Source organism: Eulemur rufifrons, chromosome 29 (assembly GCF_041146395.1).
Source record: "Eulemur rufifrons isolate Redbay chromosome 29, OSU_ERuf_1, whole genome shotgun sequence".
Classification (NCBI taxonomy): Eukaryota; Metazoa; Chordata; class Mammalia; order Primates; family Lemuridae; genus Eulemur; species Eulemur rufifrons.
In genome coordinates this window covers 39,410,195-39,435,503 of record NC_091011.1, presented here as the reverse complement: position 1 = coordinate 39,435,503, position 25,309 = coordinate 39,410,195, and the positions used below count along the sequence as shown (strand labels likewise).

Here is a 25,309-nt window from a genome sequence, read left to right as displayed (position 1 = left end):
AAAATGTTCCATTGTTACAACTTGATCATAAAAATGCACATCCCTTTTCAAGTCTACAATATGGATTTTGAAGTTTAGGTTGTCATCTGGCTATACATGATTTGCATAGCAGGTTCACTTAATTGTTTCAGTTAGTATTTAAAAACTAGTTTATTCCTCTAATGAAATTGTCAATTGGAAATTAAGGGAGTTAAAGAAACTGACTTTTAGCCTGTCTCTTTGGAATACTGACTTTTAGACTGTCTTTTAGGCACAAGAGGAAATAATGTAGCTGCTTCTTTTTTCACTTTTTTTGCAAATTCTCAGTAGTCAGATAAATATCTAATTGCTTGTTGTATGGATCATAGCACATATGAAGATAAATCATTTCCTTCCTCTTCTTTGTCTAGGGTGCTATCCTTAATCATATGCTAAGTAAGTATTTTAAATAAATGTAGAACTATGTTTATTTGGTCACTGCATTTTGTTAAATCAATGTGTAAAAGACCATATATAAAGCTGCTTTGTTATTTACATCTGTATCTATTATGAATCTGATGTCCAGGAAGTTGTATTTAGTAATAATCTAATTAAACAATCAGGTTTCCTTTTATCTTATAAATGGCATTAATTTTATCTCATTTAAAATTGTAGTTTTAGAATGCCCTGTAGTGTTAATGTGTACAATGTTTATTAAAAGCTTACAGGATACTTCTTTGAGCATCCAGTTTGCATTTTATTTTAAAAATTTAGTGTTTCTTTGTAGTTTAGTGTCATATTCTCTTTTAGTATTTTAAGACATTGCATTCCTATTTAATAATGCGCTATTTGTATAATGGTCTGTTTTTATTACGTAGACATTTGTGTTATTTAATAAAGTATATTGTGTTATATCACTATACTTTTGTGGGTCAATGACTGCTTTTGCAAAAGTTTTTAAACATTTTTTTAGTTTTAAACATTTTAAATAGTTTTTAAACTATTTTTTTTGATAAGTTAAACATGTACTGTATTGTATGCTGCAGTTCTGTGTTTCCAAGTATATATAAGAAATAGAGGTAGAGACAATAAATGAAATTGATCTAACTACTTTAACTCTATTACAGCTTTTACATAGCAGATGGTTACATACCTTTATATGAGTTTCTGATTTTTGAGTTTTGTAAGGTGGTGTGTGTGTGTATGAAGTAAAAAAGCCACTATTTTGACCATCCACATTGTCTTTGGTTTCTACGGTTCTTAATGTTATCTCTTATATTTGTCTATGGTATATTAATTCTTGCAAATTCTTCTAGAGTTCACTTGTGTCATTCAGGATATTTTTGTTACCAGCACATAAAGCTATGGATTTTTTTCAATTCATTATTCTAGGATAGAAACAACTAGATTTTTTCCACATGGAAATTTTTAGACATCTTTACGGAGAACTTATATTTGTATATTTATGTGTTTATCAACAAAGCTATTGACTTCAAGATTCTTTGTTTTGTTTCTCTCTTGGATTTTGGCAGTTTCTGAGAGTATTAACTACTCTTTTTTGCTACTTAGTTTTGGAGTTGCACCTTTTATTTACTGATGAGTAAGCTAGAAATTTAGAGAACTTCCATATCACTCCTCATTCTGACAAGCAAATTCTGCTTTTCCTTTGGAATTCATCCCAAATATATTAGATTTCTGCATGTCAAGTAAGTCATTCTGAAAGGCATCACTAATGAAGAAATTGATCGGTAAGGATTAGGTCATTTCCAAATCATGCATATTTCGAATTGAGGTCTGACCGAGCTAGTTTGTAAAACATTTCTTTTCCCCTTTTAATTAGTTCTTGAGCTGAAAGATAATTTGATTTTTATACATAATTGAAATCAACAACATATTGAAACTGTATCAGTGTAGCAAACTTGTTCTTAATTTATTAGCTGGGATTTCATAGCTATATCAATAAGAATCATCTATGTACATGAACGTGGTAAATAATGAATTCACTTTTACCTTCATCAGTATGTTTGCCTCAAGTTACACACTAGAAATCATAATTTGCAAATTATTATGACAGAGTTATTAAGGAAATATGCAGTAATTAGATTGCAATTTGATGTGAACTAAGAAAATGTATTGTAACTCTTCACTTACCAAAAACTTCAGTTATTAGCGATCTAAACTATATGGAGCATTGCCTAAAAACCTAAAGTTAAGGAAAAAAGACCATCGTTAACAACCAAAATTGAGCCCAGGTACTTAACTCAGTAGAAATTCTCATTTTCCTATCTTTTTTACTGTCAATTTGCATAGTCTTAATAAGTTTTAGTGGTCTGGTTTCTGCATCTACACAAATTATTGTTGGGGAAATTAAGCTTAGCCAAATACACTGGCAGTATCAGTGACTGATAGTTTTCAAGCAAGTGAGGACCTTGAAAACCTTTAAAAGTTGACTACAAGAATTCAAAAAGAGTAGCAGACTAATGGTACTCATTCCAAGTACAAAAGACCAGCATACCGTTCGACACGTAGCAGCATATGTTGTTCATACTGATGACCCTGAGATGACAAAGACAGAGTAAATTATATTTATTTCCTTGATGAAACAAATAATGTGCTTATTTTTAAATCATCAAAGATGATTGAAATATTAGTTTTTATGCTTGAGAGAATATGCCCTCAGCTATCTAGAAAGTTCACCCTTCTCATAAACTCAGAAATGCTTATACTTTGAAGGTTCCTATAGCAATATATATAATGTAACTGAAATTTTGACTATTGAAAGGTCAATAAGATACATTGAGAAACAAAGAGCATTAAATTATGTGGGCATGCCATTTAGTCTCCTTATATTACATTTGGAGTTAGCTACTACATATTATCTATTATTTTTTCTTAATGCCAGAACAACAGGTATTTGAACATTTTAACTGCTTTTAAATGTATTTTTAGATGGTTTATCTGTGTTGTTGACATAGTAAGTAAAGTATTGTTAGTCCTATTTGATTTTATTTATTCCAGTAGCTAGAATTGTCATAGTAAACATCTTTTGGTCAAGACCATACCTTGAGTCTAAAAGATTTTTGGAAATGTACATAAGCTTATTTTATTCATAAGGAGAAAGTTGTAGAGGAAGAAATGCATAAACTATGACATATATTTGTATTATAAACTTCTTTTATAACTAAATAGCGTAGTTGTTTAACTTTATTGAAACTCTTCATTCCCAAAATGGGCTTTTGAGAGATTGGGTTTTTGTAGCATGATATGAAATTTCTAGTAAAAATGTAGATTTATAGTCCCCTTTATTGTAATGGTGTCTTAAAACCAATTGGGTATTTTTGTGTATGTGCTGTTTATGTAAGAATAGTTCCTTCCCCTTTTTTCCTAATAAAGGTTATAGAATAATAATTTTTTACTTTATTCAAGTAATACATATTCTATAAATTTTTCACCTTGGTTTCTTAGTTGTAGATTTCTTGACATTTGAAGTTCTAAAACAATAAGAGATAAACAATAAAGAATCTGATAGATTGATTAAGAAAATATTATTGTTTATTTTTTTTTTAAGCACAAATAAATGAGGAATATAACCCCTTCTGTAAAGTGTATACATTTGTTTTTTGTTGTTAAATTTTGGTCTTGCTATTCCAACTGATGCAAAGTTTTTTTTACAAAGCACTGAAATAATACAGATTTTTCTTCATTGTCAGCAGGATGAGATTGTCTGAAACGAAGAATGGGTATGATAGTTTTCTTAGATTTTGTACGTCTTAGGTAGCAAAGACACTATGAAAACATTTGTTAATAAGTTTTAAAATATACTAGGAAATACTTTATGAAATGAAATGCTCTGAGAGAAAGTGACAGGTAAATTTTGAGAGAATAATATTAAATTCTTGGAATGGTTTCTTACCTCTTTGTATATTTAAGTGTTCTGTGATTTAACATGTAAAGATTGTATTTATTTGCTATGGATTGTGTTAGCATGCTATAAATATTAAAAAGTTTATTTGTAATCTAGTTTAACTTGGAGAGAGTGAGTTGAGATATAAATTGTATAGCATTGATTGCAACCTAGTGTAGCCTAGTAGAATTTTTTAGAATTCTAATTTTAAAGTAATCAAAATATATTGGATTGAATTTATAACCTTAAATTATGTGTATCTTATTAAATGTTTTAAAGTATCTAATGGGCAAATGATTAGTTCTTTAAGTTCACAATTGAAATTGTTATGGTTATTAGTTTTGAACACATAAGATTATACACATACATTCATTCATATGTTTTTAATGTTTCTACTATCAAAGTGTTCTGAATGATATCTGTTTTGGTTTTCAATTTTATTGCTGATGCATTTGTTTTTTCTAAAACATTTATTTCAGGTTCAGGTTGACTTTATCATGATCATTAATTTTACGAGACAAGAATAGAATTAAGTGTTGAAATTGAAATGTACACTAGTTTGTCTTTTTGTCTGTGAAATAGATGGTTTTTATATTATAGATATACCTATAAATCTGTTTATCCTACAGGTGTGATGAATGCAGACTCTGCTACCATTTTGGCTGTTTGGATCCTCCTTTGAAAAAGTCTCCTAAACAAACAGGCTATGGATGGATATGTCAGGAGTGTGATTCTTCATCTTCTAAGGTAAGGAAAGAAGAGTCTATAAGAAAAAGAGTTATTTCCCATCATTTTGATAGCTTTTCCATATCATACCATCAGCTTCCTAATTTTAAAGATAATTGTAATATGAGGGACCAACATTTTAACCTAATGCACTTTGAGAATATATTGCTGTGGTGAATGCATTGCCCTTAAATTATGGATAAAAAAACTTTACTAAATGATATAAATTTCCTCTATGGAATATTTAGCTGTTTTGTCTATTCTCCATATTATTGTAGCATATTAAATAGAGCTTTAGTAGCCAAAAAAACCCAGGCACCCTCTGCTCATTTAGCACATCTAGGGAATGGCAGGAAAATTCCACCCTGAGTCATAAGAAATTATGTTAACCAACAGAATAACCAATAAAATCCAATTATATTTTATAGATGACTCATCTTAAAATATAATAATATGTTGTGGATATTGTATAAAGGCTGTTCCTTAAAAAAAGACAACTGATTTTTACATCCTAAATCTTATTTCTGATATTTATTTTAGCTGAATAGAAACGATGAAATTGCTAGTGAGGTTGTTTAGATTATCCCCCAAATAAACTTGGAAATTATGTCTTTTGAATATAAATATTCTAATCTTAAATTGTGGTAATCTGTATTTTATGATTAGTTTGTATGTCTTTAAAGTGTGTGAGTGAATAGCTGGGCTCCTAATGCTTTGACTTATTTGACAGAAATATTGGATACATTTGAATGAAGCCATTCTGGTCAACTGTGGGTTAATCAAATTGTTCTTCTTTTAAAGGAAATGAAAAGTAACTATCTATTGTTAATATGTACATCAAACCATCTTTCTTCAATGCCACTTAAATGCATTTTTCTGTCCCAGAGTGAATTAAAATTGATATTGAATTCCTGTCAGATTATGGAATCAAAAATATTCTTTTTAAAATCATTAGCTAAAATGATTTGCTCCAGCTTACTACAGAGGTCTTCTGCAAAAGTTTCTTAATTCGAAACTGTAAAAAAAAAATGTGAAGTATGTTAAAGCTTTCTACATGTTGAAATTATATTTGGCTATTGGGTTAAATAAATACATTACTACATGCAAAAAAAACTGCAAAAAAGCATTTGGTTTTAGAAAAAAACTAAATTTTAAAAAAAATCTATTTTAAATTTTTATGTATTTTATAATAATTATTAAAATATAGTATTTTATATATTTTATTTAATAGTCAAGCATTTTTGCCTAAGATTAAAATGATATAGTAGCAAGAATTATTTTCCATTCATTTTACTAAGACCTAGATTTAAGAGGGAACATTTAACATCCAAAAATTTTATTGCATAGTTAAAAATGCATTCCCAAAATTTTATTAAAATAAAAAAATAATGAAATACTATAGACCTTAAAAGTTGTCTTAGAGGATTCTATTATATAAGGTAGTTTTTTTAAGTGAACTTTTTATTTGGGGTTCCCTACTACCCCCACAAACAAGTTAGGAAAACAATTTTTGAAAAAGGATTTATTGCTTTTTATAAATGTGCCTTTTGCATATATTCTTTTGAAAAGGCTCTATACTGATGTAAATATGTAGCATCATATTAAATGCAAAGGGTATCTTTATTAAGTTATTAGTAATTTTGTTAATATTGAAAATGCAAGGGAGTATATTTCAGATTTGTTCAGAGTGTAGTATACATTTTATACATGCCATAGATGCCGGTAGCCATCGAATAAGGTTTTGTTTTTGTTTTGTCTTCCTCTACCAAAGAATGGCTCTTGGGACTCTGAATGGAAATCCATTAGGAAAGCACATTGTTAGAAAACTTGCATTTTATTTTACTGGATTCTGTTTGACCCGTGGTTGAATACCAAATGTAAACAACCAGCATTTTTAAACTTTCATCCAAATATGGTGTCTAATTTTTGGAATATCATAGCAGTTTACTGTAAGGATTACAGCCATGAAATGGAGTTGTATTTTCATCGTGCCCACAGGACTATCAATATGCTACTTTTTTCCAATGAAAAATTAAATTTAATATAATACTGAAACTGAAAATTAAGGAGACTTAATTCATTCCCTTGAATATTTGTATTACATCAATTCTGTTTTTTTTTACTTTTGAAGACTTTTCATTTCTGACCAGCAGGTAGTACATTTCTTTTTTTTTTATTTCAGAATATTATGGGGGCACAAATGTTTTGGTTATATGGATTGTTTTTGTACTGCTTAAGTCAAAGTTATAGGTGTGCCCATCACCCAGATAGTGTACATTATACCTTTTAGGTATGATTTCACCTATCCCTTCCACCCTCTTCCCACCTGCATGATTTCTGTTGAGTTTTATTTCCATCTGTGCACATGAGTGCTGATCAATTAGTTCCAATGTAACAGTGAGTACATGCAGTGTTTGTTTTTCCATTCTTATGATACTTCACTTAGCAGAATAGTCCCTGGTTCCATCCAGATTGTTACAAAAGGTATGAATTCACTTTTTATGGCTGAGTAGTACTCCATGGTATACCTATACCACATTTTATTAATCCACTCATGAATTGATGAGCACTTGGGTTGATTTCCCATCTTTGCAATTGTGAATTGTGCTGCAATACACATTCTATTGTAAGTGTCTTTTTGATAAAATGACTTCTCCACTCTCATCTCATTTCTAATTAATAAAAGTGATTTGTAGTGAAGAACCTAAGACTATGCCAGTGTCCTCTTTCTTATCAAAGTCTTGTTTTCTTTTTTATCCAGTGGATTTTATTGATTGTTATTATTATTTTGATGTTCAGATTGTCTCAAATTTGGCTAATGTGAAAGCCACTTCAGACTGGCTCTGTGTCCTTTCAACATGATTACACCAGTTTTTGAGTATTTTCTTGCTGAAGGTGTTCCAAAGTCAACTTGTATTTTCTCTTTCCCCACTCCTGGAATCAGCTGTTTCTCCAAGGAGCCTTGGTTCCTTTTAATGGAGAATGGTATTTAGAAACCAAGATCCAGTGTGGTTGTTACTGGGATGTTGCTTTTCCTAGATCTTCTCAGCAGACAGAGCCAAAGACTAGATTTGTGTTTATACATTCATGCACACTCACACTCACATCTGTATTCCTGTGTTTTTATAGATACTGAAAACCATTCTAATTTTCTTCCTTTCTATCTCTGTAACTCCCTTGTTTGATAGAAAACTAGCTCCCATTATCCTTATTACATATTCTTACATGATTACTCTCCTGATAAGGAACTTTTGTCACCATCTGTCCCTACCCCACATGGATACCTACTTTGTTTACTGTTGAATTGAATTATTCAGGAAGAGGAGAGAGAAGGGATGAAGATGGACATTTGTATTTTTACAAGTTCCACAGGTGATTTTATGAGCAGTTAGGAATAAGAATTTCTTATAGACCTATTTTCATAAAAATTCACTTATCAAAAAAGTTTTGAAGGTAAAATTTAATTTATTAGAATTTTAAAACAAATAATATACAATATGTGTAATGCAAATAAAATTTCAGCAAATAAACATTTTAATATTATGTTGTATACTTACATATAAGATATAAAGCAGACTTAGTATTATAATGTTTTTCAAAATAGGGCATAGTTCAGTCTCTAATCTTTCCCAGGATATTCTTGATGTACATCCCAGCAACTCATGTTGCTGAAACACTCGAAATGAAAATAATTTGTCTTGACTTGACATGGTTAAATGTGCGTGTATAAATATTTCTTTTAAAAAACTGTTTCCTCTAAGTCATATATATTCATAAGTGCCACTGAAGATTTACCTATACATCGTGTACTTTACAGTGACTATGCCAGTTACTATTCTAGCTTTTTATCCTTGTTTAAGCTCTGTTTTGTGAGAAGCCATGTAGTGTACATGACAGGTCATTATTGGACTACTTACAAGATGAGCTGTCTTAGCTGGAGACTTCCATTTGGTTCACTCTTATTTGATCTTTCTAGTATACTACACTTTTTGAGTAGTAATCAATTGTGAATTTATATGCATAAATCCCTTATCAAAGATTTTCTGGAACTACAAATATGTGACATACCACCTGAGTCAAGAGGCATTTCTTGATAATCATTTGTAGTAAAAATCTCTGGGTAGGAAACAAATGATTTTTTATTTTTTTTTAATTTTCTACATTTTCTGTTTGAGCAACTAGAATTCTATAACTTATATAAAAGCAACAGATATAAGTATATATTTTCAAGTAAGGCAGTCTTTGAGAATTGTACCTCTTTAAGAACTTAACAGAACAATTTCTCCAAGGAGTATCTTGCCACAATACATTAAATAAGCACATTTAATTGAACCTGGTAATAATGGAAGTTGAATGTCTGAATTTTATGTATTGAGAAGATTTATTAAAAATATAAAATTAAAGTGAATTATCCTTTAAAGTTCTTTAAAATTTAAAGCATATAACTGACCCGTTAAATAAAGGACTTTTTAATATTTTAACTATTCATTTGACCTCTGAGATTTTATCTGACATTAGGTTGAACTTTAAGTTTCTGAACTTAGCATTGTTGATGGAGAAGCCATTTTTAGGTAAAACTTATATCACTTAAGTGTCTGAGTTCAGTACTCTTTTAGCATTTGTGTGACCAGTTTACAAAAGCTAACAAAACTGTGCTTTACCAAGCTTTACTGAGTTTTGGTTTACCTTTTCATTGATACAGGGATGGAAAAGTCTGGGAAGAAAGTTGTTTGTACCATGTCCTATAATATATTAGAATCCCATAGAATAAATCCGTGGTGGTTTGTAGACTTATTAAAAGTCTGAGAATTAAAACTTTGGGCCAGGCGCGGTGGCTCACGCCTGTAATCCTAGCACTCTGGGAGGCCGAGGCGGGTGGATTGTTTGAGCTCAGGAGTTCGAGACCAGCCTGAGCAAGAGTGAGACCCCGTCTCTACTAAAAATAGAAAGAAATTATCTGGCCAACTAAAATATATATATAGAAAAAATTAGCCGGGCATGGTGGTGCATGCCTGTAGTCCCAGCTACTCGGGAGGCTGAGGCAGTAGGATCGTTTAAGCCCAGGAGTTTGAGGTTGCTGTGAGCTAGGCTGACGCCACGGCACTCACTCTAACCCGGGCAACAAAGCGAGACTCTGTCTCAAAATAAATAAATAAATAAATAAAAACTGTGGTGTGGTTATCCTCAAAAATGGCTATAATTTCGTATTTAAACTTTAGATTTCCTCATTGCTAGTGGGTAGGATAATACCCACAAACTTCAGTTGATCTTCTAGTACAGGACAAGGTCCTTGACTAAGTTCAGGCTGTGGCATTCATTTTCCATAGCAGGCAAAATTGTTTGTATAAATGTCTTTTAGCCCCTTCTAATTGAGTGCTATACTTTGGGACTAGTAACAATGATTTGCCATTAACAATTCCACTAATTATAGTACTATGCTTAAAAAAAAAAAAAAAGTAGTGTGTTTTTGTTTAAAGTGAACATTTATGTCCTGAACTGAACTTATTTGGCATTATTGCCTGCTCAAAGAGGTTATTTACTTGATTGTCCTGAACATGTTTTCTGAAACCTACCCCTAGGTCATATTTTTATCAAGTAACAATTTTTAGGAAAACACAGATTGTTAACTGGTCATTTATAATAGAATTGGAATCAGTATTATTCAGTTTAATTCTATAACCCACAGTAGTTTTCATGGGAACCATATAATACACATTAAGCATATACTTTAGTAAGTTATGGTCAGTATTCCTTAAGAATCTTTCTGAAAATATGATTTTCCTTAAGGTACAGTTTGTCAATGTTTATAGTACATATATTTTGATATATTTCAATATCAAATTCAGAGAAAGGAAAATGATTAAAACCTCTGAAAATAGTTTTTTTATATTAATAATTTGTAAAATTAAAAAACTAATTCACTTGCTAAATTACACTTTCTACAAACATAAAAAACTAAGCCATTTTCTAAGTTAGGTGGCACATGTCCTGATGCATTTACATAGCATGCTATGGAACACCATATGTGATAAAAACTAAATCACAACTGAGGCAATTAATCTAAGTGCAGTAGGTGCTATACATACAAATGCCTTTTAAAAATCATCAACTTCATACTGTCCTTTAATTTAAAATAGTTTTTTATGTTTTTATTTTTTTTTATTTTGGAGAAAAAGGTTACCTATGAAATACCTGAAAATTAAGGTAAAGGATATTTTATTAAAGCTTTTAAAGTGTTCATAGGAGTATTTTTACCTTACTAACCCAGCATTTCAAATGTTAAAATTGGTTACATAATAAACCAAACCATTATAGATGATAATGTTATAAAATTCAGAAGTAATATGGAATGTATTCATTATGTAAACTTGTTATTTCATTATTTACACACAGTGTAAGTATCAGAAACATGTTCATTGTGAAGACATAGTCCTAGTTGAAATAACATTCTCAGAATTGTGAAAGTAATACCTGAGTAATAGGAAAGGCATAAATCCTAGCTTCAAAAATAAACAGCTGGGCATGGTGACTCATACTTGTAATACCAGCAACTTGGGAGGTTGCAGTAGGATTGAGGTGAAGAATTCGAGACTGGCCTGGGCAACATAGTGAGAACTCATCTCTCAAAAATTTTTTTTTAAATTAGCTGGGTGTGGTGGTGCACCACTGTCATCCCTGTGACTAGAGCGTCTGAGGCAGGAGGATCACTTGAGCCCAGGAGTTCAAGGCTACAGGGAGCTATGATTGTGCCACGGCACTTCCAGCCTGGATGACAACGTAAAGCCCTATCTTTGAAAAAAACAAAAAAGTGAGATTTCATGTATCTAGGTATATATAGTTAGAGTAATTTTTTCTTTCTAATTTATTAAACATTTATTTTAATTATTTCATCATTTTGTAGAATTACTTACCTGTTAAAAAAATTTTCTTTCTAACTTACATATTGTAGTTTAAGAAGTGCCCTTTTGCCTATAGCTAAGGTAGACTCTTCAAGACAGTCTTCAGATCTAAGCCAAGAAAATTCAAAGAATGAACTCTAATAGTTAATGGAATGGAGTTCTGAAATGAAATATATTTAAGCATGCTACTCTTGATTTTCTGATAGAATCTTTACTAAAATTGATAAGAAATTATAGATTGGGGAGGTTGGAGACATAATGAAAGTGCATTATGCCATTTTACTTACATTCTAATATATTCATTTTTTGATATTTGTGAAATTAGAATGTGTATCTATAAGTAGTTTTTATCCTTAAATAATAATAATTATTTTTCAAAAAATATGCCTTTAAATTAATGGAGTTCTAATCTGAGGCATTATATGGTAGGAAAATAGAGTAATTTAAATTATATAAAAGGTCAAAGTATGCAACATGGTGTAGAGAAAAGAGCTTTGTGAGCTTTGAAAGGAAACAAACTGGGTTCAAATCTTAACAATTTACAATGCTTGTGAACTTCAGCAAGTTGCTTCACTGTAGTGAGCTTCAAGTCACTCATTTGTAAAAGATTGAATGGCTATACTTGGAATAATAGAGGTTCTCAGTAAATGACAGCATTAAGCCACAAAGAGAAAAGTTTAATATTAGTGATAATGTTCTGCTTTTCCAGTGTAAGAAATGTTTTTAAAAGTAATATGAAGGTAATTTTCTATTTCATTTTAGCCTTCTTACACATCAGATAAACATCTTTCCTGTATCTTTCAGAGTTTCACACTAAATAGAGGAAGGTCATGTCTAACTTCTTCATGCAGAAAAAAGTACATTTGTTTTAATTTCTTGCTAGAGCTAAGAAGTAATGAAAGCTATCTTTATAATTAATGTTATTTTTAACCCAGGGCATTCATGGCTCTCTAAACTTATAAAATTATATTTTATCAGGTATTTTTTTCTAAATGTATTGTATATCATTAGGAAATGGTTGGTACTTTTGATGGTAGTTCATATTTCACATTAAATATAGAATTATGGTTCTATATTTAGAAGATCATGCACTAATATATTTATTTTATAAGTAGAAAGCATGATATTTAGAAATAAAAGGATTGCGTTTGTATTTAAGCCACTGGCTGACCCTGCCAGATATGAATAATAGGAAAAGATCTAACTGATATGAACATAAAAGGGAAACTTGTTTTTAACTGAAGACATATTTTATAACAAGTGAAGAAATTTCCCATAGACTGTAAAAGGGTATTATTTCCTTGTCAAGGTCATGAAAACTTTAAACTTTAAATTGAAATGAAAACATAGGGTAAATAAAATAAAATTTAAAAATAACAAACCACTGAAGACAGGTGTAAGACAATTTGTGAGTATACTTTGTCAAAGTGTATGCAGTTTCTTGTAATAAAAGATTCATTAAGCCTAATGAATGACTTTCAGAGAACAGGCATATATCAACAACATATCTTGTTACTGTATATACATTTGGATTCTTTTAAGAATGGGAATGTTGGAAATTCTGGCCTAGCACTTTTACATTCCTAGAGGAACCTGAAAATTAAGCTTAACTTTAGAGCATACTGTGTAAACACACTTAGAATTTCAGAATATGATTATGTGCTTCCAACGTGCCTTATGGTATTTATGCTAAGAGAGAACCTCACTCTTAAGTAAGGAAATTTGTACTCATTCTCAGATGCGACTAATTCCTTTCTTTTAGAAAGGTAGAATCTCAATACAGTAGTGCCTGCTTGTCTGTGGGGGATATGTTCTGTCCTGCAGAAATTATTCCACAACATCGAGAAGGAAGGAATCCTCCCCAACATATTTTATGAAGTCAGCATCACCCTGATACCAAAGCCAGGAAAGGACTCAACAACAAAAGAAAACTACAGACCAGTATCCCTTATGAATATAGATGCAAAAATTCTCAATAAAATCCTAGCAAATTGAATTCAGCTGCTCATAAAAAAAAAAAAAAATCTATCATGATGAAGTGGGCTTCAATCCAGAGATGCAGGAATGGTCCAACATACACAAATCTATAAGTGTAATTCGCCACGGGAACAGAAGTAAAAACAAAGAACATATGATCCTCTCAATAGATGCAGAAAAAGCATTTGACAAAATTCAGCACCCTTTTATGATAAGATCACTTAACAAAATAGGCACAGATGGGACTTACTTCAAAATGATAAGAGCCATATATGACAAACCCACAGCCAACATCATGTTGAATGGGGAAAAATTGAAAACATTCCCACTTAGAACTGAAACCAGACAAGGTTGCCCTGTGTTACCACTTCTATTCAATATTGTGCTAGAAGTCCTAGCCAGAGCAATCAGACAAGAGAAGGAAATCAAGGGCATCCAAGTGGGAGCAGAAGAGGTGAAACTATTGCTCTTTGCTGATGATATGCTCTTATATATAGAAAAGCTCAAAGATTCTGCCAAGAGACTACTGGAATTGATAAATAAGTTCAGCAAAGTTTCAGGTTACAAAATCAATGTACACAAATCAATAGTCTTCATATGCAACAACAACAGTCAAACTGAGAACCAAATCAAAGATTTTGATTAACTTTAAATCTCAAAGGTAATAATTCAAAATAGGAATTTTGTTTAATAAAAGTACTATTCTTTATATAAAATCTTACTTTAAAAAATGACATACTTCTCACTGTTTTTCTTTTTTTACTTTTTTCTTTTCTCTGACTCTACTTTTGTGGAAAAAGTTGGAATCAAAGAAAAATACATACACTTTGGGTGTTTTCTTAAAAAGGTTTTATAAAGGTAATACATGGTCATTTTGGAATATTTGGAAAATTTTTAAAAACATAAGAAAAATATTTTAAATTATCTGCAATTATAGCATGTATACTACATTTCTACTTATGTTTTGATAGTATATCCTTATATCCTACTGCAACCTACATTTTAAAAATTGCAGTCATAGAATACGTTATATATGGCAGTTTTCCATGTTGTTAAATATTCTCTTCTAATCTGATTTTTAAGAGCTATATAGTATTTCTTTACACAGGGATACTCTCAATGTAATGGCTGGGTCAAAGAATATAAATATTTTTAAAATAAGAAAGTATTCTAATAGCAGTTAACATTTATTGGATAGCACTATGTACCTTACATTATCTGAGCACTTAAAATGTATAATCCTGTTTAGTTCTCACTACAACTTGTAAGGTAGTTAGTTATCCTTTGTGCAGATGAAAAAAAATGGGGTTCAGAGAAGTTAAGGATTACACAGTTAATAAGTGGTGTTAACAGTGATCCAAACCCAAATCGTCCTGACTCTAGAGCCTGTGTTTTAGAAACTAGATTTTATATATTTAAATAGATACTTTCTATTCCTTTTTGCAAGAGATTCTCCATTTAGATTTTGTCCTAAAGCCATTTTAGAATTTCATAATGTAGAAACTCAGATAATTTTTCTGTTATAAACAAACACCACTAGCAACAAGAAAAATGAACAATATATTATTAAGTGGGATCTCCTTTGTTTTTTCTAACAGAGGAATAAAATCTGGAGATCATTTAAAACAAATAAATTGATTAAAGATGGTTCTACTGTGAGGTGAGGGAAAATGGATGTGGAAGATGATATAATACCTCAAGACCTTTTGTTCATAAAATTCAGTGAAATAATTATCTGTGTTAAGGGAGATCCCATTTGACAATATGGGTGACTTATGTAGACCCAGCAGAAACTAAATCATTGAATTTGGAGGGAGATGAGGGAAAGGGAACTAAAAGTGAATTTTTTTATTAAGCAGTAAGCACTGTATTTTGGCTGAGTCAAATCTTGTTTTTTAATGTTTGTTAGGAGTTGTGAAGTTTGAAAACCTATATTGTGGAAAGAAACTATAGCCAGCCATATTTAATCTCTTTTCAAAGATAGTTTTAGAATATTCTGATTTGTGCAATGTCAGCCACTTTGTGTATACACTGGAAGATTTTGTATCATTTTTATCCAGTATCAGCATTCTTTTACAGTAAAAATACCTCCTATTCAAAAATAATACCTTGTTTGTAAGTGGAGTAAGTACTAAATATAATGCAATTTAGACCTATTTGGATTAATTCTTTTGTTAATTCTTTTGTTTGTTAATCAAAGAATATGAAATTATTACCTCACCTATGAACAGTTAAACATGATTCTATCCTCATTTACAGAATAAAGGTCCATATGTAAGTGTTTTTGTTCCATTGTATTTCCACTTGTGACCTAGTTCAGCCATCTTATTTGGTTATTCCAGACTTCTGCAAGTTGTTATAGGTTCAATATATTGTTCTCTTTTTTCCTCTGGACTATATTCATATGCCAAATCTAATCTCTGGTCATCTAAGATGCAACCTGTTTTAATGTTTTCTCTGAAGGTTTCTTAAAGGTTTATATTGTAGTATTATACCTTCATTGAAGTTAAGTTGGTTTTTTGTTTAATGTACCTTCAATAATGGCTACAAATGATTATCTGCTTCACTGGTTTGAAAACTCTTTAAAGTATGCTTGTAGAGGTTAAAATTTTTAAGAATCACTTTGAAAAGTTCAAGCTGCACCAAGGCACTTTTGTCAGCATTATGTTCACTTTTGTGTTATTGAGGGCTGGACTATTCTCTCAGATTTTAAAGACAAATACTATTCTTTATATTGTTTGAAAAATCAGATGTCTAAATTTAGATTATCAGATATGTATAAATCATTTTCCAAGACACAGATGTATATAAAGCAAGTCATGAGTATATAAGGTATTTTAGCATTGTTTCCTTATTTAAGTGAAGCAGTGTCAACAACCAATAACAGCAAAACATTACTTAATAACTCTATTTAAACTTTATCCTAATATTCAATTAATAATTTATTAATTTTTCCCACTTCAAGTCATGTTCAGAGTATGAATGAAATAGATATTTTTAGAAAACATTACTTAGTCTTTTACAAGAAGGCAAAATGCTATAAAGGGTAGACATTTTTCTACGTTTTCCTGTAACAGTGTTGAAGCATTCGCCTGTTTACAACATAAAGACTGTATTAAGTACGCTCTTAATCTTTCATTTCTTTTTGAGTGCTCCCAGGTCTACTATACATGTATCTGATTTTTACAGTGAAATAAACTTCCTTTCTTCATTATTTAGCTATTTCAGAATCCCTGAATTTTCTCATTCTGTCTACTCCTTCACATTTTTAAGCAGTATTTGGAAACATGACACTATTTATTTGTCAAGTGACAGTATTTATTTGTGTTCCCTGATTAGTAAAAAGATTCTCTACGATAGAAACCTCCCTAATAGGATCAAATACAGTTGTTGTTTTTGTTGTTGTTGTTGTTGTTGTTGTTTTTAACCTCATAATAGCAATATAAAAAAAATATATACTGCATTCTGAATTTAAATAAAAACTTTAAACAAAACTCTTCAAATTAATTTTAAATAAAGAGTAAAGAAAGAGATAATAGAAGTAGTTTAATTTGTTCTCCATATTAATTGCCTTAAGGACTGTCCAGATTACTGTTTTTCAAAGACTAATCTGTCTTTATTCTAATCTAAGTGAATTTTGCTCTTCAATTCAAAACAAGGTACAAACAAAAACCAGCTTAATTCTTTTATCCCAGTGCCTTTAAGCATGCTCTGTTGGATCTTCCTTTTTCCTCAGTGACTCTCAGGTAGATCTCATGGCTTTTCTGGTTGCCCTTAGGTATTAATAGTCTTTTTTTTTTAATATAAAAAAAATCAAGTCCAGTTTAATGTCAAAGCTTCAATCTCTTAACCAGTTCAAAGCTGTCTCCTCTCACCAGCTCAGACCTGCTTTAAACTGGGAAATCTGTAGTTTGCAAGGTGGTTGTACTTGACTTTGAATCTTATCCCTCCTTCCTTTTGTGGGTTTTTAGTGATCTCTCATTGCTAGAGTTTTCCTGCCTACAGGCCCCTTGATAATGAGAGATGCCTTATCCTATGGGTTACTTATGATTTCCTTTTCAGGACTTAAGTTCCTTTTGTCTACCCTTTGACTGGCATCACCCCATCCTGTTAAGGCTGTCCTCTTTGGCTAAATAGATCCCTTTCTAGACAGATCCTTCTCTAGATCCTTCTCTCTTTCTTCAGCCCACATTTGTCCTAAGGGAAACAAACAAACCCTTACCCTGACAAGCTCAGAAAGAGTAGTCATTCTCCCTGCAGCCCCGCATTTTGCTCTGCTGCTCTGTGCTACAGCCAGACAGACATGCATCATCACCTGGTCTGTGTCCCCCAAACTCCTAGGGGGACAAACTCTCTGGGTAATTTTCTGAAAATTCATCTTATATGAGGGGCTTCCTTTAAAGTACATCTTCTTAAGAAATCCTTACTCTCCAGTTTCACATTTCCTTATTCTTCAGGCTTCCCCTTTGATAAGTTACCAGACCAATGTTTGTGTGAGACTTTGAAGAAAATACTTTCTGAAGTATTTTATCAGTGCATCTTTTTTAAAACATGAATATTTTAGACCATTTATGAGAGCTTGAGAGAGAAAATTTCACCCACTCCATGAGTCCTTTAATGTGGTTATGTCAAATACCCTATCACCACGACTCAAATCATGATCTTTTTTCTAGCTCATTTTTTTTTTTTAATTATCACTTCTTCCACTCTTTTAAACAGTTTGTACCAGTCCCTCAACTCTTCTCAAGACCTCCAGGCCATTATCCTCATTCGCAATTTATTACCCTCCCTTTTTTCAAAACTATGACTTGACATTTTAATGTATACTTTTTAAAAACATTAGAGTCCTCTATATCTCCCTTTCTCTGGATTCACTGTGTTGGTTCATCTCAACTGTTTCTCTTTTTTTTTTTTTTGAGACAGAGTCTCACTCTGTTGCCCGGGCTAGAGTGAGTGCCGTGGCGTCAGCCTAGCTCACAGCAACCTCAAACTCCTGGGCTCAAGCGATCCTCCTGCCTCAGCCTCCCGAGTAGCTGGGACTACAGGCATGCACCACTATGCCCGGCTAATTTTTTCTATATGTATTTTTAGCTGTCCATATAATTTCTTTCTATTTTTAGTAGAGATGGGGTCTCGCTCTTGCTCAGGCTGGTCTCGAACTCCTGAGCTCAAACGATCCACCCACCTCGGCCTCCCAGAGTGCTAGGATTACAGGCGTGAGCCACCGCGCCCGGCCTCAACTGTTTCTCTTTTGGCTAGAAATAACTGGAGAAATTTATTGAAGTTCATTTCAAATTTATACCTCCTAATTTAAACCAAAACACATTGCTGTTTTTTGTGTACTCCTTACCAGATTTTTATAGCAATTATTTCAAATCTTTGCCACATATCTCAGTCTCCAGTTTTATTTCCAGCACCCTGATTTTTTTCAAGATGACTTGTCTCTTAACTTCACTGAGGAAAAGAGGTCGATATCCTTACATTTTTTCCTTACAACCTTTAGAAAGTCTGTTACTTTTTCTGCCTCAATCTCTTATTTCCTGTCTCAGAAGAAAAAAAATGACACTTACCTTTGTTCTTTATTCAGTACCTAAGTGTCTACTCTCATTAAGCCATCCTACAAACTTTTTCCCAATCACTGTTTTTGAAAGATCACTTTTCACATTTCCAGGTCAGAAACCCCAAGGAAGGGATTTCTGTTGTCCATACTATAGGACAGATGTCAGAGTTTTATCTCTGACTTTCAAGGCCATCTATAATAAACCTATGCTAATGTTACAAATATCATAGGTATGAATCAACTTTCTCTTTCCCTCCCTGACTCCCTCTCTCCCTCCCTCCTTTCTCTTTCTCTCCTTCTTTCTATCTTCCTCCCTCATTCTCTCTCTCTGTTGCTCTTACTCTCAATAATCTTTTACAAAAAGCTTCGTATCATCAGGGTTTGTTCGTTCTTTTTTAAAAAAATTAAATCTCCAATTTAAATCTTAGTTTCCCCACAATCCTTAGAACAACACTACATTTGTTTTGCACTTTTTTTGCTAGACTGTTCATTTGACATTCAGTAGATTATTTTTTGTATTGTTATTTATCTTTTTATATTTAGGTTGTTTGTACCAGCTAAGTTGCAAACTCTCTTGTAATAGAGGATATTTCTCTCATACTTCCTTGAAGACAAGGAGCCTGGATATTACACCTTTTTTTTCCTAAGGTAGATTTAAAATTATTCCTGTTAGTTCTCCACTGCTAGCCTGTTTCCTGTTATTTGTTACTGAAATTATTTTTTAAACTTTGTTTTTCTGAACAGCAGTGGAAGAGTTGTAGGTTCTAGTTTTTGCCTTAGAGGCCTAAGGCTATTTATTGAAACAACAAACGATGTCTGAAACATAAATTTCTGCCAGCCATGACCCAAATATGCAGATAAGACCGAGAGTAAGAAACATAAGAAAATATCTGTTTAGTAAAGTTAAAATCATATTCTTTCTTAGAATAGCTTCTGTTCCTATCTAGTTCACTCAGTATTTCTATTAACATTTAATAGTGCCTGTTAATTATAGCTGATTTCTTTGGAGTAGATATATAGTTTTAAATTTTAAAAAAAAGTTGTAGTTGTCTCCTTCAGAGTAAAGAACACTGGGATTGTCTAAGACTGTAAAATTAATCTGAAAGAAAATGTCTATTTTGGGGAGGATTTTTTACATAAAATTTGAGAAGAAACAATATACTTTTTATTTATAGAGATATTTTCTTTCTTTTGATCTACCTACCAATATGTCTGTAATAGGAGTCTCATTTTATTGAATAAAAGTCTGTATGTATAAGGACATGTACCTACCATTCTACTATCATACAGAGTAGTTCACTGCCCTAAAAATCTGTGCTCCATCTGTTCACTACTCCTTCCCTACCCTCAAACCCCTGGCAGCCACAGATCTTTTTACTGTCTCTATGGTTTTACCTTTTCTGGAATGTCATATAGTTGGGATCATACAGTATGTAGCCTGTTCCCATTGACTTCTTTTCACTTAGAAATATGCATTTAGGGTTCCTCTGTGTCTTTTCATGGCTTGAGACCTCATTTCTTTTTATTATTGAATATATTTTCTCGTATAAATATGCCACAGTTGATTTATCCATTCTCCTGTTAAAGGGGTGTGTGTGTGTGTGTGTATGTGTATTTACAATTTGTTTTGTGTACTACAATATTATTTGTGTTGGTAATTATGAATAAAGCTACTGTAAACATTGATGTGCATGTTTCTATGTAGGCATAAATGAGTTTTCAGCTTAGTTAAGAAATATGAAGGAGCCCAATTACTGGATCATATGTTAAGAATATGTTTAGTTTTTTAAGAAGCTGCCAAGCTATCTTCCAAAATAGTTGTATCATTCTACATTCCCTCCAGCAGTGAGTGAGAGTTCATGTTCCACATCCTTGCCAACACCGGTGTTGTGGATGTTTTGGATTTTAGCCATTCTAACAGGTATCTTATTTTGATTTGCAATTCCCTAATGACATGTGATGTTGAACATCTTTTCATATACTTACTTGCCGTTATCTATATCTTCTTTGTTGAGGTGTCCAGATCTTTTGCCTATTTTTTGTTGGGGTTGTTTGTCTTCTTCTTGTTTAATTTTAAGAGTTCTTTATATATTTTGGATGCCAATCCTTTATCAGATGTTTTGCACTTGTTTTCTCCGAGTAATTTTATCCTCTGATCAGTGTGTTTTGCAGTGTAAAATTTTTTAATTTTAGGGAAGTCCGACTTAATTTTCTCTCGTGGATTATACTTTTAGTATTACATCTAAAAAGTCATTATCAAACTCATTGTTACCTAGATTTTCTCCTGTTATCTCCTAGGATTTTTATGGTTTTGCATTTTACATATAGGTCTGTGATCCATTTTGAGTTAATTTCTGTGAAAGGTATGAGGTCTGTGTCTAGATTCTTTTTGCATGTAAATGTCCAGATGATCCAGCACTGTTTGTTAATATTCAAAAGTCAATTGCTTTATGTTACTACAGTGAACAACTGGAATTTTTTGTTGTTGGGTTTTTGTTTGTTTTTATTAAATTTTATTGTATATGTTTAAGATATACAACATGATATTATAGGATATAAATAGGTAGTAAAAACGTTACTAGAGTGAAGCAGAATAACATATCTATCATCTGACATAGTTACCCTTTTTTTTTTTTTTTTTTTTTTTTTTTGTGGCAAGAACAGCTAAAATCTACCCATATAGCAAGAATCCCAAATACAGTACAATGTTATTACCTAAAGTCCTCATGTTGTACATTTACATCTCTAGACTTGTTCATCCTACATATCTGCAGCTTTGTATCTTCTGACCTGTATTTTCCCATTTCCTCTCCATGTCCTCTGGTAATCACTGTTTTGTTCTGTCTGTATGTTTGATTTTTTTTTTAGATCCTACATATAAATGAGATCATGCAATGTTTTTCTTTCTGTGTCTGGCTTATTTCATGTAGCATAATGTCCTCCAGGCCCATCGATGTTGTGGCAAATGGCAAGATCTCATTCTTTTTTTCAGGACTAAATAGTATTCCATGGTATGTTTATACCAGTTTCTTTATTTATTTGTCTGGTTAACAGAGACTTAAGTTGTTTCTATATCTTGGCTATTGTGAATAATGCTGCAGTGAATATAGGAGTACAGATATCTTCACAAGGTAGTGATTTCAGTTCATTTGGGTGTGTGGGTCCTACATTGGTCATGTGATAGTTTTATTTCTAATTTCTTTAGAAACCTTCGCACTATTTTCCATAATGGCTATACCAATTTATATTCCCACCAACAGTGCGCAAGAGTTCCGTTTGCACCAACATTTATCTTTTGACTTTTTGATGATATCCATCCTAATGGGTGTGAGGTGGTATCTCATAGTGGTTTTATTTGCATTTCCCAGATGATTAATGACGTGGACCACCTTTTCATATACTTGTTGGTGATTTTTATGTCTTCTTTGAAGAAATGTCTGTTCAGGTCTGAAATTTTAAATGTAAACCATTCACATTAGTACCAGGAAAAAAAAAAAACATGAAATACTACAAAATTCTGATAAATGAAATCAAAGAACTAAATAAATGGAGAACTTTTCCATGTTCAGGGGTAGGAGAACTCAGGATGTCAGTTCTTGTTAACTTGAACTATAGGTTCAATGCAATTGCAATCAAACTCTGAGCAAGTTATTTCGTGGATTTTTGAGAAACTGATTCTAAAGTTTATATGCAAAAGTAGAAGACTCAGAATAGCCAACACAATATTGAAGGAGAACAAAATCAGAGAACTGACACTACCCATTTTAAAACTTACTATAAAGTTACAGCAATCAAGAGAGTGTGGTATTTGTGAAAGAACAGACAAATAATAAAACACAGTAGAGAGTCCTGAAATAGGCAAACATAAGTAAACTGATCTTTGACAAAGCAGCAAAGGCAATTCAGTGGAGAAAATGTCTTTTTATAGAATTTGTTTTTAATGCAGAGTGATTGGGACAAGAGACTGAGACCATATTATAAAGGGTTATAAATATTATGGCATGAGTTTATGGCCACTGAAGTACTAGTCAGAGTTTTTTTAGAGGGTATTAGGGATCAGAAAAAGAGGAGAGGAAAAGCTAATCTCCAGAGCTTCCCAAGCAAAGACACTCCTTTTTTTGAAATAGAACGTGTAGTGTAGAGTTTAGGGCAGTGTCCTTACTTTAAACTTCTCAGCTGCCTGAAGTTCTAGTAATACATTTGGATTATTCTCTTAAAAAGGCAAACACCGTCATTGTGTTATATTTTACACATTATATCACAAACCAGTTCCTTCTGGATGCTTGCCTTCTAACACAACAGTGGCACTGATAGAAAAGGAAGTTTTAATTTACAGAAGAGTATGTAGGAAATAATTTTGGATTTTGAAATTTTTTTAGGGTGAAGACTCAACTGCATCAGGTAATCAAGTGAGGAATTAAAGGATGTTAATCACTTAAGTAGAAAGGTACTGAATAGTAAGAGGACTTGACAAATTAGCCTTCCAATTTTAATCTTTTGTCTAAGACTAATGCCTAGAAAATCGGATACTCATTTCTCTTCTCTTTTTGTTAGGAGTCAGAATTTGAAATAGGCATTGTGGTTGGGCTGTAACCCTTTTAGAAGGTTTCTGGGGAAAATATTCTAACTTTAAAATGATAAACTTACCAAGGATTTATAGAATCCCACTTGTTTAGAATCTGAGTACTGCCTATATTTTTAAGTCAAGAAAGACCTTAAAATTCTAAGCCTTATTAGAAAGCATGTAAAAATTTTGCCATTTAAAAAATTTTAAAGACATACCTTAAAATCTACTAGAATTTGAACCTAAAATATCTAGACCAGTGACTTGCATACTTTTTAAATGAAAGATTTTATATTGTTTATTATACATAACAGGAAAAAGAAATGAAATGGTTTTCATTAAGATAAAAGTGACATATATTTCTAGTTTAATATTTCTGAAGTACTGAAAATAGCATGTCCATTGTATTTTATTTTTTTTCTTTATTTGAGGACTATTTAAAATTATTTAATAACATGCTTGCTTAGCTATGATTTTTGGAAATGCTCTTTATTTTAAATTTAAGTTTAAACCAAGTGTTAATTTTTGTATATTTTTCACAGTGAAGAAATGCCTTTTTTTTAAATTGAAACTCCTGTTTCATTAAGGAGCAACATTGGCAATGTTAAATGTAACTTTAGCTTTCAATTCATTGCTGCAGTTATATTTTCAGAGCCTGCTATAAGAGATAAACCCATTGCAAATGAAGACAGCATTCATTTTGCTTCCACCTCAGGCCACAGAGAATTGATTGGGGTAATAAAATGACAGCACCTTGTAATATAGTGAAGGCTCTTTAATTCGAAAACCAGTTCTAACCTGATTCAGAGCTTGTTTAAAGCTAATTTATAGCTTACATAATTTTCAGCTGGCCGACCAAGGTAAAGGATGATGTATGAAAACTGATAAAGAATTAACTTATGATATATTCAGACATGTCATTAAAGTCAGTTGGTATTAAAAAATAGAGAGAGAGATGAAATGGTAGAAAAAAATAATTGATAAGCTTTTGCTTTACCTAAGTAACGTTGTTGACAATAGTTTAAATTTCCTGTCATCTTCTTTTAAACTTAGCTTCTTGTCCTTTCTTTGTAAAATTAGTTATATTTGCATTTCTTATATTTTAAAATCCTTCATTTTTCTTCACATATTAAGGTCAATGTCAGGCTGGATACAGTTAGCAGCTGTTGTGACTTCCACAGTGCCAGATCTATTGTGTGCCATGGTGGCAATATTGCTGCTGAATAGTTCTGGTCTGTCAGCATTTTAATTATAAATAATCTTTTTCAAGATGCAAGCTGCAAGAATTTAGAGCTCTTCATTTTTATTTTAGCTGAAAAATCAGTATTAGACTTTTTGCTTTTGTGGGCTATTTTTATCTCTTTATTCTGGCATATTTAATCATTTTTTAACTCACAAATAATATAACTACCATAGTAAAATATTCTGTACTATGAATGAATCCAGATTTTCAGAAATTTCATGTCAGCATTCACATGTAAAAAATGAATCACATTGTCCTTTTTTATGTTTAAGTCCTTTACATCTGTGGTCTCTAACCACCCGCCGCCCCTCGCCCCCTCCCACCCCTCCACCCCGGCTGCAGAGGCCACAGAGGCCTCAGACTGGTACCAGTACTGGTCTGTTAGGCACTGGGCCGCATAGCAGGAGGTGAATGGTGGGCGAGAGAGCCCTACTGTAAACTGTGCATGCAAGGGATTTAGGCTGCAGGCTCCTTATGA

At 31.9% G+C, this 25,309-nt stretch overlaps 1 protein-coding gene across 1 annotated transcript in view; it reads left to right on the top strand.

Annotated features, from left to right (window-relative positions):
* Window positions 1–25,309, top strand: part of PHF14 (PHD finger protein 14) — a 162,621-nt gene that overhangs the window by 114,713 nt on the left and 22,599 nt on the right. The window contains exon 17 of the mRNA XM_069461412.1: window positions 4,492–4,609. Within this exon, the coding sequence (XP_069317513.1) occupies window positions 4,492–4,609 (118 nt within the window). The remainder of the gene's footprint in view (window positions 1–4,491; window positions 4,610–25,309) is intronic.